At 36.7% G+C, this 20,016-nt stretch overlaps 3 protein-coding genes across 3 annotated transcripts; 1 reads left to right on the top strand and 2 right to left on the bottom strand.

Moving 5' to 3' along the window:
* Positions 1-1,962: 1,962 nt before the first annotated feature.
* On the bottom strand, positions 1,963-10,224 carry LOC126762246 (mRNA (2'-O-methyladenosine-N(6)-)-methyltransferase). Its single transcript, XM_050478852.1, has 7 exons — positions 10,032-10,224; positions 5,393-6,181; positions 4,841-5,320; positions 3,965-4,763; positions 3,772-3,897; positions 3,578-3,706; positions 1,963-3,508 (listed from the first exon to the last, which is right to left on the bottom strand). Exons 2-7 carry the CDS (start codon positions 6,102-6,104, stop codon positions 2,791-2,793), a joined length of 2,964 nt encoding a protein of 987 aa, XP_050334809.1. The 5' UTR covers positions 6,105-6,181; positions 10,032-10,224; the 3' UTR covers positions 1,963-2,790.
* A 1,910-nt stretch (positions 10,225-12,134) lies between these two features.
* Positions 12,135-18,328, top strand: LOC126762047 (uncharacterized). The gene is made up of 3 exons (XM_050478530.1): positions 12,135-15,866; positions 16,032-16,881; positions 17,602-18,328. The coding sequence occupies exons 1-3, from the start codon at positions 12,135-12,137 to the stop codon at positions 18,183-18,185; spliced, it is 5,166 nt and encodes a 1,721-aa protein (XP_050334487.1). The 3' UTR covers positions 18,186-18,328.
* A 101-nt stretch (positions 18,329-18,429) lies between these two features.
* LOC126762048 (28S ribosomal protein S31, mitochondrial) lies at positions 18,430-19,907 on the bottom strand. Its single transcript, XM_050478531.1, has 3 exons — positions 19,775-19,907; positions 19,216-19,710; positions 18,430-19,139 (listed from the first exon to the last, which is right to left on the bottom strand). The coding sequence occupies exons 1-3, from the start codon at positions 19,810-19,812 to the stop codon at positions 18,488-18,490; spliced, it is 1,185 nt and encodes a 394-aa protein (XP_050334488.1). The 5' UTR covers positions 19,813-19,907; the 3' UTR covers positions 18,430-18,487.
* Between the last annotated feature and the right edge of the window lie 109 nt (positions 19,908-20,016).

Genomic DNA, 20,016 nt, shown 5'->3' with positions numbered 1-20,016 from the left:
ATTTTATTATTTCAATTTGTATAAATGTATATATGTATGTATGATATTATATACATACTTTTGTACCTTTAGCATTATTATTAGTTTAGCTAAAACTGCTTAAAAATCTTAAAATTTCCTTGTAATAAATGTACACTTATTTGCACATTGTGTTCTGCGCATGCGCAATAACCTCAATACTCATTATAGATTTAATAGTTTTAAGCATAACCTAAAGCATAGAGTGGTTTAAACTTATGCATATTTTTTTATTGAAAACGTACAACTAATGTAAGTTTTTTCTTAATTAACCGCCACAGAACTTCGTGTCCGCGCATTTATACTATGAGAAAATGATTTTGTTTGCATATTACATGAGTTTAAAAACGCTTAAATTCAGGTAAATATCGCTTAAAAATGTTTACAGTTTGTAGACTAAAATTCAGTTGCACTTTGTTATTTTAGTAAACCTTCAAAAATCCAAAAATACCGGAAACTAAAAAAAAAACATTATGATTCGAATAATATGATTAAAAAATTATTTTAAATTTAAATACTGGATTAGAAAGAAAAATTAAATCATTTAATCCCAATTTTTTTGTATTATAGTAAATGTGAAAAATCCGAAAATATTGAAATGAAATATAAAAAATGTTTTAATCCCAAAAAACGCATGAAATATTTCATTTTTATCTTAAATACTGGATTGAAAAAATAAAAATAAAATAATTCCAAGTTTATAATTAAAATCTAGAATTCATTTTTTTTTATTTTTTGAAAAGGAAGACTTATTTTTAATTTAGTATTTTTTGTCTTATTCATATTTAAGGGCTTTCAATTATAGTGTTTCAGTTAGAAATATGTAAATACACATTTCCAATTTTATGCCTTTACATTCCAGCTTTCAATTTTAATTTTCCTTTTCATTTGTTATACCAATTTTTAAATTAAAAAACATTTTCTTAATTTTTAATACAAGATGTTGGGGATTAAAAACTAAATATTCAATTTTTATTATTAAAATCAAAAATAAAACTTTTAATACCAGAAATTATGGTTAACAATTAGATTTTCAATTTAGAATTACAATTTTGGGAGTAAAAATAAAATTTTAAATTTCTTAAATTAAATTTTCAAATTTTTCACATTTACATTTTAGTCCCAAAAATTATGTGCTAATAGCAGTTCTAAAATTTTTAATTACAATTTGGGGATAGAAATTAAATTCTCAATTTTTAATTACAATTTTGGGATTAAAAATAAAATTTTACATTATTTTAAATTAAAAAATTAAATGTGTAATCCCAACAATTACCCGGGTTTATAATCAGATTTTAAATGTTTAATAACAATTTTGGGATAAAAAATTAAATTCTCAATTTTTAATTACAAATTTGGAATTAAAAATTTAATTTCACTTTTTCAAATTAAATTTAATATCAAAAAATTAAATTAAAAAATTGAACTTTAATTTTCAATTCCAAAAATTGTGGGTTAGTAATCAGATTTTCAATGTTCAATTACAATTTTAGGATTAAAGATAAAATTCTCAATTTTGCGATTAAATATTGAATTTTACATTTTTTTAAATAAAATTTTGAATTAAAAAATTAATTTTTATATTTTTAATGCCAAAAATTAGATTATCATATTTTAATTCCGATTTTGAAAATAAAAATTCTCAATTTTTAAAAATTAAAATTTCAATTTTAATTCCGTTTTTCAATTTTTTCAAAATTTGCAACACTAACTGCTGACATATAGAAACGGCATACTCTAGTCTAGTAAAATATATTTTTGTTCAAAAAAATAGAAGTTCAAATAATGAATTAAAAATCCCATGCAGCACTTTCTAAATAAATTTTGCTCGTTTTAATTAAATAGCGCCTTAAAGCAGCCATTTCTTAAGTGTTTTTGTCTCGATTTCCATTACAGCTATTATAAACAGTTATTACAATTATGCTATTTGTTGCATCAACTTGATTTAATTAACTAACTCCTATTTTATATTACCGTAGGCATTACATTACCGTTATTTTTTTTAATGCAAAAGTGTCTTTGAACCCGCCCAAGTCAAAATAAAAACGAAATATTTAGAAAATTTGATTATTTTACATTTATAATTAATTATAAGCTTTTGTTTACAAAAGAGATTATTTCAATTTTGTAGCTTAAAGCCTTTAGTTTAGCTTATAACAAAATTCAAAAATGTTATACGTCAACTGAAAAAACAAGAGCTGTATTTTTTCTAGTTTTTTTTTTGTTTTTCGTTTAGTAAATATCATTTTATATATATTAGTGTAAAAATTGCATAAAAATAGAGAAAAAATTTATAGAAAAAAATTGCATTTATCTGCTATTTGACGCAGCAGTTGCGTGAGCTGTATTAAATAAAAATTTTTTGTATGCCTGTATGTACATCACTAATAAATAAACAAAAGTGCAGTGTTCGTACAGTACTACGAGCCACACTAATATTTTTGTGGGTATATTCAAAAAGAATTCAATTCTTTAGCATTATTTTTTTACCTTTTTCTAAAACTAACGCTAATTTTTTAATAGTTTTTTTCATTTCACTTTTCCGCCTAAATAAATAAATTACATAAGTGCAAAAATAAATAAAGATAATTGCAACGCATTTGGCTACAGAACGCATTGAAAATTCATTGCGAGTTGAGCCATTGAATTAAGCGACAGTGGCAAGTAAACATAATTTAGGATGTATACTTTGCATTGAGTAGATTATAGTCACTGTTTTAACTCACTGTCGTCACTTAAACAAGCACGCTGCAGAAGGTGACCAAACACAGTTTAAACCGCAGAATTGATAACGGTTTGACCGGCATTATTGCCAAGCGCGTTGCCACCACTACCCGCGCTTACACCACCGATATTGTTGCCTGATGAAGAGGCAGCCACTAGACTGGCGAATGCACCACTCGCTGCCGTGGCGGTTGCTGTAATCGATACGGAAGTGCTGCCGATAATATCTGAAATACCGCCAACACCTGATGCAGCCGGTGAGAGCGACATGGACGACGACGACGGCGACGAGCATGCACTTTGAATGCTCATAGCAGGCGAACCGGTCGAAGATGTTGCCATATTTGGTGGTGTATGCGGTGAAAGTGGTGCGCACGTTGAATGCAACGAACTGTTGCCACTGCTGGTAGAAGTGTTGATGCTGTTAGCTGCATTTGTATGACCAGTTGAAGTCGCTGCTGCTGCTGATGTCGTCGCATTTGTGTTAACATTATTATTATTGCCACCTAGATTGTTGTTACTGTTGTTGTTGCTGTTGCCAAGCGTATTTGCGGCAGTGGTTTGATGTGTTACCGGTTGTGGTGGTGATGAAGCAGCTGCAGCTGCTGCGGCCGCTGCACGCTCACGCTCACGATCGCGTTGCGGCCGGAAAGCTTCACGCAATGCCTCTACACGATTCTCGTTGGGTCCCCAACGCGCATGACCGGCGCTATTCTGCAACCACACCACTTGTGTGCCTTGCATGCATTTCACATTGACGTCAGCTCTGTAGCAATAAATTGGAGATAAACATTTAAAAGCAGTTCGGTAAGTCGGAAAAAGCGCAAGCACTTACTTTGGTATTATGTGTTGGTAGCCATGGCGATATTCGTGTGCCATACCCAATACCACCATTGAACGGCGCTTAAACATGCTCTCTTCTAATTTCGCAATGCTCTTCCATTCGGGCAAGAATATGATGAAACTGTTGAAATGACAAAAGTTAAATTGTATTTCTAAGTAAAAAAAACAAATTTAGCGAAGACTTACCTCAATGGTTCCATAGAATCTGTCAGCAATTTATCGATATGCAATAAAGCTCTATCCATAAGTTCTTCGCAATGTGGTGGATTTACTTGAAAAGAACCAGAAACTGGTTTGAAGTCAAGAAATGGTCTAAAATTAAAAAAAGTGAAAATTAGTAAATACACAACCGTTACTTTAGTTTTTAGCTGCAACTTACCCTCTGGAACCGAAATATGCATCGGTATCGGCGAATGCCGAACAGTATTGCCTGAAATATGAATTAAAAGGCGACGCAAAGCATTCAAAACTAACGCCAAACTGTCTATGCAAGCACTCGAAAACTGGCACTGGCAAGGATGCTTGCGTCATTTCTGCCTCTTGTGATGAGTTTAACGCATTACCGAGGAACGTCTGGTAGCGCTTAAGTAGACACCAAACACGTCCAATAAATAAGTCAAATTTCTTATCATCGAAACAATTGTGGCGATAGAGTTGTTCGAGCTTTTGTAGATGTGTCAGATTTATGTACTGCGCATCGGGTTGATTGTGTGTACTTGGCGTATACTTAATGATCATGTGATCACGATCTTGTACATATTCAATGGCTGGCATGCGTGGTGATGGCACAGCAAATTGTATGGGATAGCACCAGACTTTCTTCAGGTGCGGTGGTGGTGGTGGAGGCGTTGGTTCCGGTATACCGTGCTCCTTGAGCAGTTGCATATGACGTTCGCGTATTTTACGCGCATGTTCAGCACTCAAATGATAGATTTTAATGCAGAGTGCTTCTACGGAACTCTTGACGGTCTCGACAAGGTGTGGCTCACATTGACGCTTCAAATGCGCTAGACGATCTTGAAAGTCCTCGTAACTGGCGCCGACAGTGCGACGCAACCATTGGAATGTGTCCTCAACATTCCACTTAACGACCTTTTTACTTTCGGCTGGCGCTGAACGTGACTCAATAATCTGTTTCGCGGCTTCGGCATAACGTGATAATTGCTTGCGTGCATCACCTGTTTTTAAAGAGTTGAAAATTAGGTACCGTTAATTTAATAAAACATAACAAAAAATAATCAAAATAAAAATTTACCTGTAAATTTCGGTTTGACAATTTTAATGGGTATATCAGCCATAATTTCCCTATACATGGATGGTGATATTTCTGGGTTACAGTTACTCGGTAATAACGGATCGCAGCCGTTGTCAATAACTTTACGCTCCATTAACCAACGATTGAAGGAGTCTTTCGGCGCCTTGATATTTTCACGCCGCATACAGAGATCTTCATAGGTTTTCACAAGCTTCATTGTGTAGGCGGCACGTAAAGCTTCAATTTCGGGATGTGGTTGTGGCAATAATGTAGGGGGTCGCTCTACAATAACGGCATTCGTGCAAATCTCTAAATCCCACGGCCCAGCCAAGACAAATTTCTTCAATGGCGGATGTTGTTGGTGTGGATGCAAATGCATATCGTCGGATGGACGACGTTTTAAATTTGGATGTTGCATATGATGTGGGTGATGCGGTAAACCGGGATTTATAGGCGGTTGACCACCACTGTGACATATGCCTTAATAGGAAAATATTTGGAAAAAAAAAATCAAAATTCTACACTTTTTGCCTTTCATCCCATATAACCTACCCAAAGGATCTGTGAGTGGATCAAATGGACGCGCACCGGGCATTTCCCACAATGATTCGCCGGTTATTTTATTCCAGTAATATGGGCGATTTTCGCGTTTTGACCAGAATTTTCGCCATCCCTGATTCACAAGTTCTGCTGTCAATTCCTCCCCATAACCAGCACTATGCATAGCTGGCGGCCCCTGCGTGGGCGTATGTGCCATCATACCATCCAACGGGGGTGGACTGATTTTTGTCGGCGTCGATGGCGAAGCACAACCGGCTGCAGGTGAGCTGCCGCCAGACATATTCCCCAAACCAAAACCATTAGGATCACCCAATGTGATACCGGTTGTGCCCACCGCATTGACCGTGTTCGTAATACCACCGGCGCCACCTATTAAGCTATTAACGCTAGGCTGCATGTTTTGCAATGTTGTTAAATTCGGTGTGTTTCCTATTCCCAAACCAACAGCACCGCTTGAACCTATAATATTCGCAGTTGACGTTGTGTTGAGCACGTTTGCATTGGCTGACGAAGATGAGGAAGCGGTCAATTGATCCCAAGCACTTTGTGCGCTGCTTGATGGTTGTGGCATGGTTTGCATGCCGATCATTGGGTTAACACTCCCAGTGGAGGCAATAACTGATTGTGGCATTATGTTTGTATTTAGTGGTGACAAATGTTGTGGAGACATGCTGTGCATATTAAGGTTGTTATTAGCTGCCATTTTGGTGTCTTGATCCGTAACGACAGCAGACGATTCCCAAATCGCGAGCTGTGACAGAACTAAACACGAAATTTAAACTGCAAATAATTAAATAATATGTTGATTAGGAAGTTGAATAAAATATTTTGTAATATGTATGTATATGTTGTAAACACGTATACTCGTACATAATGTATATACAGTGTTGGCCAGATCTAAAGTAAAAATAAAAATAATAGCGAATAAAGTAAAATTTTGAGGATTTTCCATTAATTGCTTGTTAATTTTTATTCAAACAAAGCTTTTTTCATTGATCCTTGGTTTTACAGTTATCTCAATTTATTTTGAAATAACGATCTATTAAAAGATCTCGATGGGGCTGAGATCCGCCCATATTTAATGGAAGCCGGTTTTTGTCCAATCATTTCCGATTCTTTATTATTTTATTTTTTTCTGAAAAACGGATGAATAAACCGTTTTCCAATCATTTTTATTTTATTTTTAAAAACGGATGAATAAGTAATTTTTTTATTTAATATTTTTTATCTCAAAAAAATAACAATGATTTATTATTTTATGTCCTAATAATACTCTTATAATTTTCGAAAACTTAGACAAAAAACAAAGAAGGGGGTGCTTTAGTTTTTTCCAATACTGTTCATATGTATATTGTTATTATATTAAGTTTGCCAGAAAGTTTGTAACACCCAGAAGAAATAGTCGGAGACCCTATACCATTACAAGCTGAACGTTAAAAATCAAGTTCTTGCATTAAAACTGTTTTATTGACACCCACAGTTGCATTAACTCTTAACCGGAGAACCTAACCAAATTTGTACCTGCCAACAAATGTGACCGCAGCAACATTTGTTAAAATAATTGAGTGATATGCGCTGACATAACAACAAATTATCCTACCAAAACTTATCTTTTCATAACAAATTTTAAAATTTTAAATTAAAATTTCAAAGGCAATGCCAATCAACCGATTAAATGCTTTTGTATACATCTTATTGGAATAAAAAAAATAAACGCACATACACAACGGCACTTTATTTTGCCCATTAACGTCATCATCGCAAACGCAGAAAATTGTTGAGCATTCATTTTGATTAAAGCCTGAGTGTACAATGTGCGAGCCAACTTGTAGAAGGTATAAATAATTTTTGAAATTTCTTTTAATGAGTATAAAGCGTTAACACTTAAGCAAACAGCGGCAGTCAGTGGCAAGCACTCAAAGCGGAAAGCTTAAAAATACTTCATACAACTAACTTGGTGTATTAAAAAACCATAAAGTAGGATGATAGGGAATGCAGATGGAAAAACAAATAAAAATAAAATACTAATAAAAAAAAAGTGAAATAGTTCAAACGACCTTCAGGAAATCAATACAAAGTAATTGTTAAACGTCAGAGTTCAACGGTCACATAATGTCACTATGATGACATTACCAACAGGAAAAAACAATCCGCGACGGTTATAGTTAATTATGTAGCAAAACAAGTCATACATACGTTTCTTGATTATACATATCTACAGCAAATTCACTTTGCCAGTTAATAAAATAAAATATGTGGTGAGTTAAACTATTAAAATTTCGAGTGTTTTGTGACGAGAGCTTTGAGAAAACAATATACATACTTATACTCAACAAACAGCAAAGCAGAAGAGCATATATTTATAGCCTACTGAGCGCGGAGATTGCCATCGCCCATATACTATTTTGTGTTCCATTGAGAGACAAGCAATAAAAATATTTAAATAACACTAAACCAGAGAAAAGTGTATAAAATAAAGACACAAGCATATAGCAACTGAGTGGAATTGGAGCGCGATTAGATACCCTCTACTGGTCTATATATACGAGAATGTGCATCGTCGTATAAGAAAAACCAACAACCGAAGAGTATATCGTCGCAACCACCGGCAAAACCAAACACAAACAACTCAAAAAATGAGAGTGAAAACGCAATGTGGAAAAGAAGTGAATATTATTGCCATTGAATCGCTTTTAAATCAGATGTCTTTCAGAATTCAAACTTGATGGTTGGGGTGTACTTCAAGTGGAAGCACTGCAGAAACCAACGATATGGGTAGTTATAAAATTAAATGCATTTTATAAGCGCGAGTGAAATTACTATAGAAATTCGAGTTGATATCGCTCTATAGTAAAATTAAGGTGAAACAATTAGCATAAAAACAATGGAGTAGGTCTACAGAACACAACTGGCTGTTAATTGTATAGAAATTTTGGTGAACAGAATTGAAAAAAAATTCATTAATGCTAATTTTGTCACCTGTGGAGGATATCAGCTGTATAGTTAATTTTTTTTTATTTTTACTTTCGCCTTCTTCGACCATTATTTGCTTAATTATTTCGATTTTCTATTGCTTTTATCTTTTTGGCACCAACATATACACATATGTACATACAAACATACGATATTTACCAAATTTTATAGCAAATAACTCTATTAAATAAATAAATAATTGTTAAAAATTACTAATTTAGGTATTGAATATAAACATCAAAGTAACCCTTTAATGCATAAAATGTTTAACATTTTTGTTAAATAATAAATCGCTTCAAAATTTTTAGAAAAAAATTTTATTAATGGGTAGCATAAAATAATTACAGAACTTTAGGAGATTTATAGTACATTTTTCATATATCACATAAATTTTCCACACCGTTAAATTTACCAGAGTAATTACTAACCATATCAGTGTTTCAATAATATATTAACCATTTATGAAGCTATAAATTACTAAATAAACACATATAAAAATATACCTACATATAAATACAGGTAAAAATAATTATAGCCGCAAAATAAATCTCGAAAAAGGAAAGAGTATCACGCCTGCTGACACACCACGTCACCAACACACAAATGCATACAAACAGCAATCGGCAGAAAGGTATAGATGGACAGAAAAAGATAAATAGACAAATGACAAAGAGTATATGGAAAATGCGAAACCGAATAGCAAAACAAAATTTGTGTATTATTTTGTTGTCTACTAGTTTGCGGCACTTAATTGTGGGTTTGTATTTGTGTATGTAAATGTTGACAGCGCAAGTACACAAGTAATAAATCAGCGAGATGACGATAAATTGTTGGAATGCTCGTGTTACGTTTTGACGAACGTGTACTAATAGTATTTGCATATGGAATATTTCAATTAAATGATTTTTGCTAAAAACTTATTTGTTTTTGTAAAATTGCAAAATTTGATAGATTGCAATTTAAGCCGATTTATTAGAATTAGCAACATTAAAATTTTCAATTTACTTAAAATTTATATACAACAAATTTTTATTTGATACCAAATAAAAATTTCTAAAAAACTAAAAAAAAAGTTGTTTATATGTTGTCAGCATAAACTCAGCAGGTGTTTTAAGGGTTAAAATTGCCTACGTCACATAATGGCGCGCTTTTTCAGCAATCCGCCAAAATAGTTGTTAACATAGTTTTAACCATTCATAACATAATTTTTAAACTATTTATGTAAAACTTATATTTTGGTTATCAAAATTTATTTAAACATTTATATAAAATATATTTTGCAAATCCCTTTTATCGACAAAAATTTCTCTACACTTTCTTTTTATATATGCCCGCCACTACCGAACAGCGATTTGTACACTGACCCACCAACAGCTACCGCTCGCCTCTTGAATGAGGCAAACAGCGAATAGAAATTTTCCTTTCAACCAGAATCAGCACTAACAATATTGTAATTTTTACATTTTCTAGCGCTTAAACTGTAAACAATGCTTTATGTGGAAAATGTTTAATGCTATATACGCAATAGGTAAAACATATTTTCACTTCTCAATTGGAAACGCTTCGTGTGGAATTTTTTCAACAAATTTTCCACTTTTCGATGTGTACATTTTCACATAGGTGGTGTACATTCTTATTGCAGGCAGCCAGCACTCACCGTTTCTACGTTCGAATTTACAATATAATTAACAAACACTCGCTGTTATTTATAAACATTTATATTATCGTTATTGTGCAACGAAAGCACACAACAAATTTACGAAAATTGTACAGCAAATTGAATGTGAAAAATACGTGCGCAACTCTTGGATCGTATCCGTCACCACCATTTGCAATAAAAATTTCATCTGCGCTATGTTCGTTTTCACCGAACATACATTCGGCTCGACTGGGTTGCGTATTAATGTGTTAGGGCTGCTCAGAATTTAGCATTAACAAGGTTGCATTGTCTGATTGGAAGTAATTATTAAAAGATTTATTATAAAAATCAAAAATAGGAAGTTAAATGTTTGTTTAAATATATTTTGGAATATTTTTTTTCAATGTTAAAATTTTTTTTCATAAACTAAAGCTGGTGTACATCAATAGTTTACAATAATTCTAAATTGTTATCGAATTTTTTATTTTTTTGTAGTAGAATAGGAAACTCTTTTACAAGTTATATTTCGCGCCGGAACCGATTGACTAGCTGTCAAAACCACTTACCGTTCAATGCAAATGGCTTTTGTGTGCTTTATTCTGTTGTAATATAACAAATCGTGTTTAGTTATTTATTTAATTATTGTGCTGACGTGAATGTAATATTTAATTAAATAAAATGCAGCAGAAATTGTGCATACATAATATTTCACGCAGAAGGAAGAAGTTAAGCGCACGAACATAAATCGGGAAAATTTTGCCGGAGCCACAGTAAGTAATACAATGAATACGGTTGTAACGAAGCTTTAATACCTTTTTAAAGAAACAATTTATATATAAAAACTGGATTTTCATCGATCAGTTTGTAATGCAGCTATATGCTATAGTCGTCCGATCTAAATAATTTGCTCGGAGACTGTATCATAATCTGTGCAAAACTTTTCCATATAAGAACTTAACCTTGAGCGTTCAGTTTGTATGGCAGATGTATGCTATAGTGGTGCAATATCGGGCGATGAGACAAATTATCAGCTTCTTGGAGCTAGTGGGACGTCTATAAAACTTTATATCAATATCTCAAACATTTTGTGTTAGATTGTGGAGGGATGCCAAAGGAAAAACTCAGGTAGCTGGATATCGGCTATCGACAAAAACCTTGAACCAATCACAAGGCAGCTTAAGTATTTTATTTATATTTCCGTTATTTCATCTCGATGTCTTTGATGTATTAGATCCGAGATTTTTTTGCTTTGATCTCGCAAAATCAGGACATTACGATTTGCTCTGGATAAGAAGGACCTTACAACTTCCCATTCCGAAATTATTGAGACTGAGTTACCTGTCTTAACAAGCTCATCAGGCTTACAGTTTCCTGCAATACCGCTATTGCCTTGTGGTGATAGAGATAAGGTGTCTAGCCATTCTTTCACACAGCCAACAAACTCTAATATCGCTGACCTACTAGTGTGTGAGGATTCCAAAGTGCCTTTTCAGCGCCTTTCACAATTGCGTAGAACATTATAGGCTTAATTATGGTTTCATAAAAGAACTAGCTAATGTGAGAAGTTCCACCTTTTGCCAATGGCTCTCTTCATACTAAGATACACCTGAGTTAGCTCGTACACGGTATTCAGAAATTTTCCCTCAACCATTAAAGCTACATTACCGACTTCCTTGAGCTTTTCCAGAAGATCACGAACAACCATGATCCAGAAAAGTGGCGAGAGGACTCTCCCTTATGGGATGCCTCTACTCCAATTCCGTTGCACCCGCGGACTGAGAGACTAGTTCGCGTATCTACAGACATACAGACATGTACACATGCTAAATCGACTCAGCTCGTCACGCTGAATATTTTTTATGGGTTTCCGACTTTTCCTTATTGGTGTTACAAACTTCGTGGCAAACTTAACATTAAGTTTGTGTTCGAAAACACATTCAATCCAAAGTGAAACATGTGATAAATATACAAACTAAAAAAGTGTGCCACATTTCCTTCATCTTTCATAATCAGAAGTGACAAATAGTGGAGAAAGAAAATTTTAAATTTTCTATATTGAATTCAAATTTATAAGAATACCTTTACATAAATATACTATATATTTTATATTAAATAATAAGAATGCCAACATTGAGGAAATCCAACTACTACAATCAGCCGAAGCCATCGGTGCAAGAGATTAAATTAAGCACTCACAGCACTAAATCTAATACGAGTGTTCGAGAAGAACTTGTGAAAAAACGTTCAACAACCACTAAACCCTCGACACGTGCAACTAAATCTCCGTACGAAGTATGTGATTCCACACAGAATTTACTCAAGGATAGATCAGACATCAGGACTGCGGATAAACGCGCAGACAAAACCAAACCATACATTCATGTACCGATTATTCAACTGCGTTTGTCAGAAGAAGAATCCCAAACCTCCACGCCACCACCGAAACAACGAGGCTACGATTTTACCAGCTCGACCAACTCACATTTTGATGGTTGGCTGGTAGCGGCACCGAAGAAATTCAAACGCACCTGTTCGAGCACGCCAACTTCGTCGAAGCGTAAAAGCAGCTCGCTGAGCATACAAACTACGCCACTCCCTAAGCTATCGGATGAGAATTTAGTCACATCACAGGAAATGGTCGACACGCAACACAAAGAGTCCGGCGCTAAACGCATGGTTTTTCGCGGACCCGAGTGGAAGAAACCATGTCGCGAGAGCGTTGTGGCCGGCGCACCGAAACCATTTATCGGCGCTTGTCCATTGAATTTCGAAGAGTTTGCCAAATTATCACGTACACGTCAGAAATTCTTCCTTACACAAGATCCACGTAAGAAATACTGTTTGGTAAATCCACAGGCTTTGCGCACGAAAGCGTTTTCGGAAAAACGTGAATTCAATATATTGACAAAAACCGTTAAATATGCGGACAATGTTTGCGGTGAGACGCAATCGCAATCGTCAGAGTCCTTCATATGCGATCAAATCGATTTAGAGAATCCCATGCAGCTGGACTTTCAAGGACTTGATTATCGCAAAACCTATCAGGCCGACGAGCAGGATATACAAAATCAGAGTCTCTATCGCAGCATCATGCGGTATATGGAGCGACGACGCGTCAAGCAGGAGACACAGGACAAAGTTGAGGAGGAGCTGCAGAATGAGCGTCTAGCAGTGCCGCAATGCTTTGATGTGCCCGATCGTACGCAGCACGAGGATGTGCCAAGCAGTGAGCCGCCAGTACCGTTTTGCAAACTTTTTCGTTCAGCCGACAAACCATATAATCAACAAAAAATTGAAGAAGAGAATCGTAATCGACGTAATCGTTATAAGAATCTTTATTTAGAACGCAAAGAATTGGCAGAAGAAGCAGACAGAGCAAGAGAGGCGCAACATAAAATTAATGAGGAGCTCAAGCCCACAATGTTAGCCATGCAACATTTTACTGAAGTTTTGAACAGCATAAATGCCGCGTGTGATCCGCAAATTAAGATAGAAGCGCTGCAGCGTAAGCCGCCGAAGCCAGCGACAACATATCCGCATACAATGCGCGAGACCAAACAATTCAAAAAGAAGTTAAAAGCGCAAAACCGCATCAAACGCGATAATGCGCTTGTTAAAAAGGAGTATTATCTAGAGAATTTCGGCAAGTTGAAGGACTATCCGGAAGCGAAAATCGAGCTGAGCAGCGATACGCCAAGGCATGTCAGTGAGAGTCCCGAGCTGAGCGAACAGTCCAGTGACGACGAAGACGATATCAAAGTGGGCAAACATGGCAGCAACTACCAGCTGCGCGGTTTCCACTTCAAATTGGGCAAAAGCCTGCGCGGCAAGCGACACCAGACAGAAAAAACCGGCGGTACGCGCAAGGAAAAAACATGTAAAACACGCGAAGACTGGCTAGCGGAGTTAGTGCAAAAGAAGGAGGTGGTAAAAATGGATATTGAAGAGGGCATAACGAAACTGCGCGGCCCAGATGATCCGCTACTCAAGATTTTTCAGCCACAATTCGGCTACAGGCTACCTCAAATAAAGAGCAGTGCCGTACGTGAGTTTATCGAGAAGCGTCTGGGACGTCACTACGATCGTGATTTACGTAAAAAGTTTAAAATGGTGCGACCACGACTGGAGTACCCAATGAAGAAGTTCAATCTGATACATTTTCTTTACACCGACCATGTGCACGACTTGAGCAATTTCAAAGCGCAACATGCAATACTGGATAAAACCGAACTAATGAAATTGAATACCACGCTGGAATACATGGCTGCCAAGGAGAATATTAAGAAGCAAAAGATGGCCAAGATTAAAGAGAAACGTCTCAAATTGCTGGGTATACCATGTCATGAGGTGAAAAAATCGAGCTTGCAAACGAAATGCGAACAATCGGATACGGGTACAGATTCCGAATGGGTACCAACACCGGAGCCGGAGTTGGTCGATCAGGAAGAGGAGAATATGCGTGCGCGCCTAGCTAAAAGCGTGGCGCTGCCATTAGCTATGCGTGGTAACATGCCTGCGCCCAAACATCGCGAAACCACAATACGTCGCCATCCGCGTAAGCCGCGTGACTATTTCGGTGAGCGTGTGCCTTCGCAACTATTCGATAAAACTGTAGCCGAAGTGCATAAGCCGCATTTATTGAAGCTAAAAACAGACGATGTGCATTTCAGTAATTTGCGCGAGGTACCAAATCGTGAGTATTCGAAAATCTTCGAAGCACGTCACCATCACGATCACTGGAATCATATGCAACAAAAACTGGTAGATGTCCACTATCAGCCGAAAATTATCAAAGCCGAAGCGACCAAAGGTAAAAGCAAGGAGGATCACGTGCTTATGGAGAATTTTCGTATGGCACAACCGCCATGTAATCAATACGTTGGTATGGATTTGACCATAGCGAAATGCGATACCAAAGCATTGCTTGCCGACTATATGCAAAACACTCGTAAACAATTTACCACCGATAAGACTTTGCGTATCAAAGATTTGTGTCAGTCAAAGGATGTTTACTTTCATAGTCGACCACGCAGCGAAATAGAGGCGCTCAATTTTCCGGGTAGAAAAGAGTACCTCGATTTTTTACATGAAGTACGTAAGGCACTTTATGAAACCAAAGTCAGCGAAGAGCAGGGACAAAAGCTAGCGGTGGATCGTGAAGAAATCATACAAGACATTGAAGAGGATCTCAAGAGTATTGAATCGTGTTTGACATCGCTCAGCAGTTCGGTCTGCACGAATCTAACTAATGACAGCGGCAGCTTTTTACTCATGGAGGGGAAAACGAAAATTCCACTCGATTATATACGCAAATCAGTGGTGCCATTTGAGCCGATGAACCGTTGTCGCTTCAAGCTCGAGCCGCTCGATATCGAAGCAGAGGAAAATAATCCCTTTAAAGTACTGCCATTTACCGGGCAGGGCAAGGCACAGAATGAGCTTAATGCCGCCAAAGATAGTTTCTTCACATTCAATACACGTCTACAAAATGGTTTGCGTTTGCGCCTCGAGGTGCCGGTGGAGGATGTACGTCAGAAACTAATTGGTCGCGGTCCGCACAAGTATCGCAGTGTTGTGACGACAGATATCGACGAGAACTATGTGGATGAATTGAAAAATCGACCGCCCGTGAAGATGTTCAGTTTCAAAACGGGCAGCTCATTTATTAAGGACGCCTTGCGTTTGAAATTCGAGTCTATGCTTATACAAGGTCAAATAGTACGCACCAAAATCTATGATCGTCTCAACGAGCATCATTGGGAGAATATGATGCGCTTGAAGTCGCTATACGAAAAGCTATTCGCCAAATGGGAAAAACGCGAATATGAATCGGCTATGTCGGTGGTGCATCAGGTTGGTAGATTTCACTGGCTCAAGTCCAAAAACGTCGTACAAAAGAATCAACACCGTTGTATTGATTACTAATTATACGATTTAGGGAAATTTAAAATTTTTTCGGATTAACGCTATGAGTTCCTGAATTATACTTCCCCATAACTACCATAACTTTTTTCTTAGGTGAAAACATATTACGGTCGTACAGACGCTCTAAAGCGCGAATTTCGTGAATTGGAACGCCAACAAATTGTACTCAATATGGATATCGTTTTTATTGAGGGTCATTGGATACGTCGTATTATGTTGCAGAACTTTCATTATCTATTGGGCGATTCTGAGTGGCGTTACGAAAATGATTGGATCCATCGTATAGAAAAAGTTTCACAGCGTGGTTCCGAATGTGATGAAGATGAAGAGTACGGTGAGGAAGAAGAAGATGGTGAAGAAGGCGAAGGTTGTACCAAGACAACTATTGAATTGGAGAATTTTGAAGAGTCTATAATGAAACGGAACACCGTAAACATACGTAAGCGTGATAAAGATGACGCATGGGCGATTAAGAGTTACTACGAGGATGTCTATATGCAGAATTTACATCCGATATTGATTGTATTCCCCAATGCAGATAGTTTTATGCGCGGCATAGAGAATTTAAAAATTAAAACCTTCGTCTTGCTACTCGAAATGCATTTCACGCTATCCATACACACCGAACTGCAGAGCCGTTTGGAAACGTTTGAAGTTTGGTGTTTGGAGGATTTGCGTGAGAAACAATCGTATGTGTCGCGTAAATGCGCCAAGCTATATTTTATGTCCGATCGTGCGACGGATATGAAGCTACGCACATTGGATTTTCTATCGGAACCGGTTGAAAGTTCCTTCAATGATGAAGCGTTTATCAAACATCGCGCGGTCATTATAGAAGTGTGGCGTGAAATAGTTCCTGAAAATATGCGCAGCGGTGGTGGGGACGATCTCGAGCCATTGGAAATGGTTGCCATGATTTCGGAAGTTGCAATGGAGCTAATATGTAAGTGCTGAGAATTTTAAATAGGCTCATTATAAAAGGCTCGACTGGAAGGTTGAGGAGGACTAGACTTCAATAATGATAATAATAAAACTAGAGACACTGGTCTTTTTACGTTCTAGCGCTAGACCTTTGGACTTTGCCTAAGCGTTGATCAACTACTAACTCCTGTTAGATACTTTCAACTGAGTGTAGAACGCTGGAGATGGATTAAATTACTTGCTCGCATTATGCCGCAATCCCAGTACTTCTTTGCGGTCAATGTTCTATAGGTGTGCCGCGGTAAGCCTGAAAATTTTGTCGGGCGCTTTGTAGAGTTTTAAAAGTTTTTTCGATCAGTTCTTTTGTTTGGGTTATTTAGGTACCACAACAGACCTGCGTACTTAGCCATCCAAGTGGCATTCGTTTTTTGGATCGATCTGTTAACCTAATCTATTTAGGTTTTACAATAAACCGGCGTTGTCAGTTGTCCAAGTGGATGCGTTTTTTACCGTCCTTTTAACCTCACCTATTTCGGTAGATATAGTCCGGTGTTCCCAGCTTCCAAGTGGGATTCGTTTTTGGTTCGAGCTTTTAACCTAACCTAATCTAAGGGTCTAGACAGTTAGACTTTGCGAACGATTACTATTATTATTACATATGATGTTAGAGTTTAGTGTGCCACACATCTTGATTATAGCTGCAAGCTTGTACTTCATGACAATCCCTCCATTATGTTTCCAGCTAAATTCGAATCGATACCGGTTGAGGAAAGTCGTCGCATTGAGGCACAATTGCGTCGTCGTCGTGCTTATGATCGTAAAATCTCCCGACAAGCTTATTTGGTAGAGAAACGCATCGAGAGTGAAATGAAAAAAGTGCGTCGCAATTTAGAGCCACCCTATGTGAAGCCGAAGCGTAAAGGCAAATTACCACGTATTATTATCAAAAAGAAAGAAAAGAAAATCTCATTCAAGGAGCAACGCGTCACCGAGCATACGAAATTTTTCTTCCGTGCCTTTCACGATGAGGGTGATGTTATGCAATTACATGATGCGCGCGATAGTATTGGGGTAATGGACACCATACAAGAGCAAATTGTGCCATTTTATTTTGATCATTTCCTTAAACTGAATGGCTACACACCAAATTACAATTTCAAAACCAATGTGGAATTACGTGACGGACCTGAAGCTTCACGTGTGGCATTGCGTTCGCTGGTGCCTGAAATATTGGAGAAACTTGATAAATGGGAGCTTGTACGTAAGCGCATTATGGACGACAACATACAACGCAATCCGAGAATGTATGAAAATGTGCAATTCTGAATAGTTGGCATTCTGTTATAAAATATACACACTAAACCACTTATATTTTTGTACTTGTTATGTATGTATGCTTTTCAATAGATTTCTGTCCAAAAACAAATTCAAAATATGATAATACGATAATTGGCTTTGAAAATACATATGAATAATATATGGTATATCTCCCTTACAATATACATATGTATATGCAAAACCTTTGCATAATACTGTTTTTTTGTTGGAAAATAATTTTCAAAATTTGGCATCATTTTGTGAAAACATTCTATATTTATTTGCACATAACATACAACTAGCCAATTAGCTTATGAACTCAGCTTTTTCTGTTCTCCACTTGCGCCTGGCTTCTTCTCTTGGCTAATCAAATCTTTGAGTATATCCTTTTTCGCCTCAAAGTAGTCACGATACCACAGTATGTGCTCTTTCTTCTCTTTTGCTGTTATGTATGGATTCTTTGAAAGACCGACACACACTAGTTCCATATAATGACGTATCGGTCCTTTTTCTGGACACCATGGCTCTAAGTGTTGATCCAGAAAGATATGCTCAGAGAAGTCTACATTCGCTTCCTCACTTAGGTCCTGCTCATTGTCAATTGGAAAACGCCAAACTTTTCCTTGCTCCGTCCATAATGCTAACTTTTCGAAATAATTTGCGGGCGGATGTGTTACCAACAGTTTTAGTTCATTTTTCTGTAGATGTGCCCAGGTGGTGAGTATATCGGGTACATCGCGAAGTTCTGCAGCATTTTTGAAAATGCCCAGCGGCTCGGATCCAAATAAGTTAACACTGCCTGTATAGGTTGCTGCTTCACGTTTACGTTCTTTACGCACACTTTGTTGATCTTGTTGCCGGTGTGGTTTACTTTTTGCCGCAATAGAGCGACGCACAAATTCACCACGTGTTAACTCTTTTGGTGGTTGTGAGCGATCAATTTTCATACCCACAATCAATTCACTGTTGTTAGAGTGGATATCAATAAAAATTATAGACAAAAATTAGAAATAAACAGATATGTATATTGATCACTTACCTTAGACTTAATTCTGAACTCGCATTATTTGATGCAGCATCGTTCGATTTGTTAATATCTTTCTCTTCTTGATTATGGCCTAGTAGTTTCGCAAGCAATTCCGATTCTATTTGCTGGTTTTGCTCACCATCTCCCGCTAGAGAAGCCACACGTTTTGCGGCAACAAAAATATCTTTCGTCTCAGTTTCTTTTTTAGATTCTTCTTTTCGTTTTTTATGTGCATCACCTGGTCGTGGTAATGTTACATTGTTATTTTTATTTGCTAATGAATAATTATTCTCTGTTGGCATGCTAGATAGCAAACGGTTCAGGCGTGTGATAGCCGGCTCTTCAGTAGATTCCACATCAGCCTTATTAGGTGTAGCTGTATGTTGAATTTCAGCTTTTTTCACATCTTTACTCTTTTTTTGTTTTGATTTTGGTTCCTTTTCGTCGTCGGATGAATCGTAATCTTTGCTGTAATTGCGTGCGCCGGCTATACGAGATACCAACACTCTGTGGACGCAAAATAAAAGGTTTATGTAATTACTGCTATGCTGTTTCCACTCTAGACACTTACCGTATACTTAGTGATGATGTTCTACTCAGCATAATCATTATTTTTAAATGTTTTAATTAATTTGTTATTAAAACTCTAAAGAATTAATGGAACCAGCAGCAATAGGTTACAACATCGATTGCACCGAAACGTCAAAAAACATATGGTACTGTTCTAGTGTTGCGGAATAAGCGCCGCTGGTGACGTTCAAATTTGTCGTAGTTTGCCGATTAGTATTTAATGTTATCGGCTTTATAAACAGC

This window comes from Bactrocera neohumeralis, chromosome 6 (genome assembly GCF_024586455.1).
Source record: "Bactrocera neohumeralis isolate Rockhampton chromosome 6, APGP_CSIRO_Bneo_wtdbg2-racon-allhic-juicebox.fasta_v2, whole genome shotgun sequence".
Lineage (NCBI taxonomy): Eukaryota > Metazoa > Arthropoda > Insecta > Diptera > Tephritidae > Bactrocera > Bactrocera neohumeralis.
The sequence above is the reverse complement of the archived record's forward strand: the minus strand, read 5'-3'. Positions and strand labels throughout refer to the sequence as shown.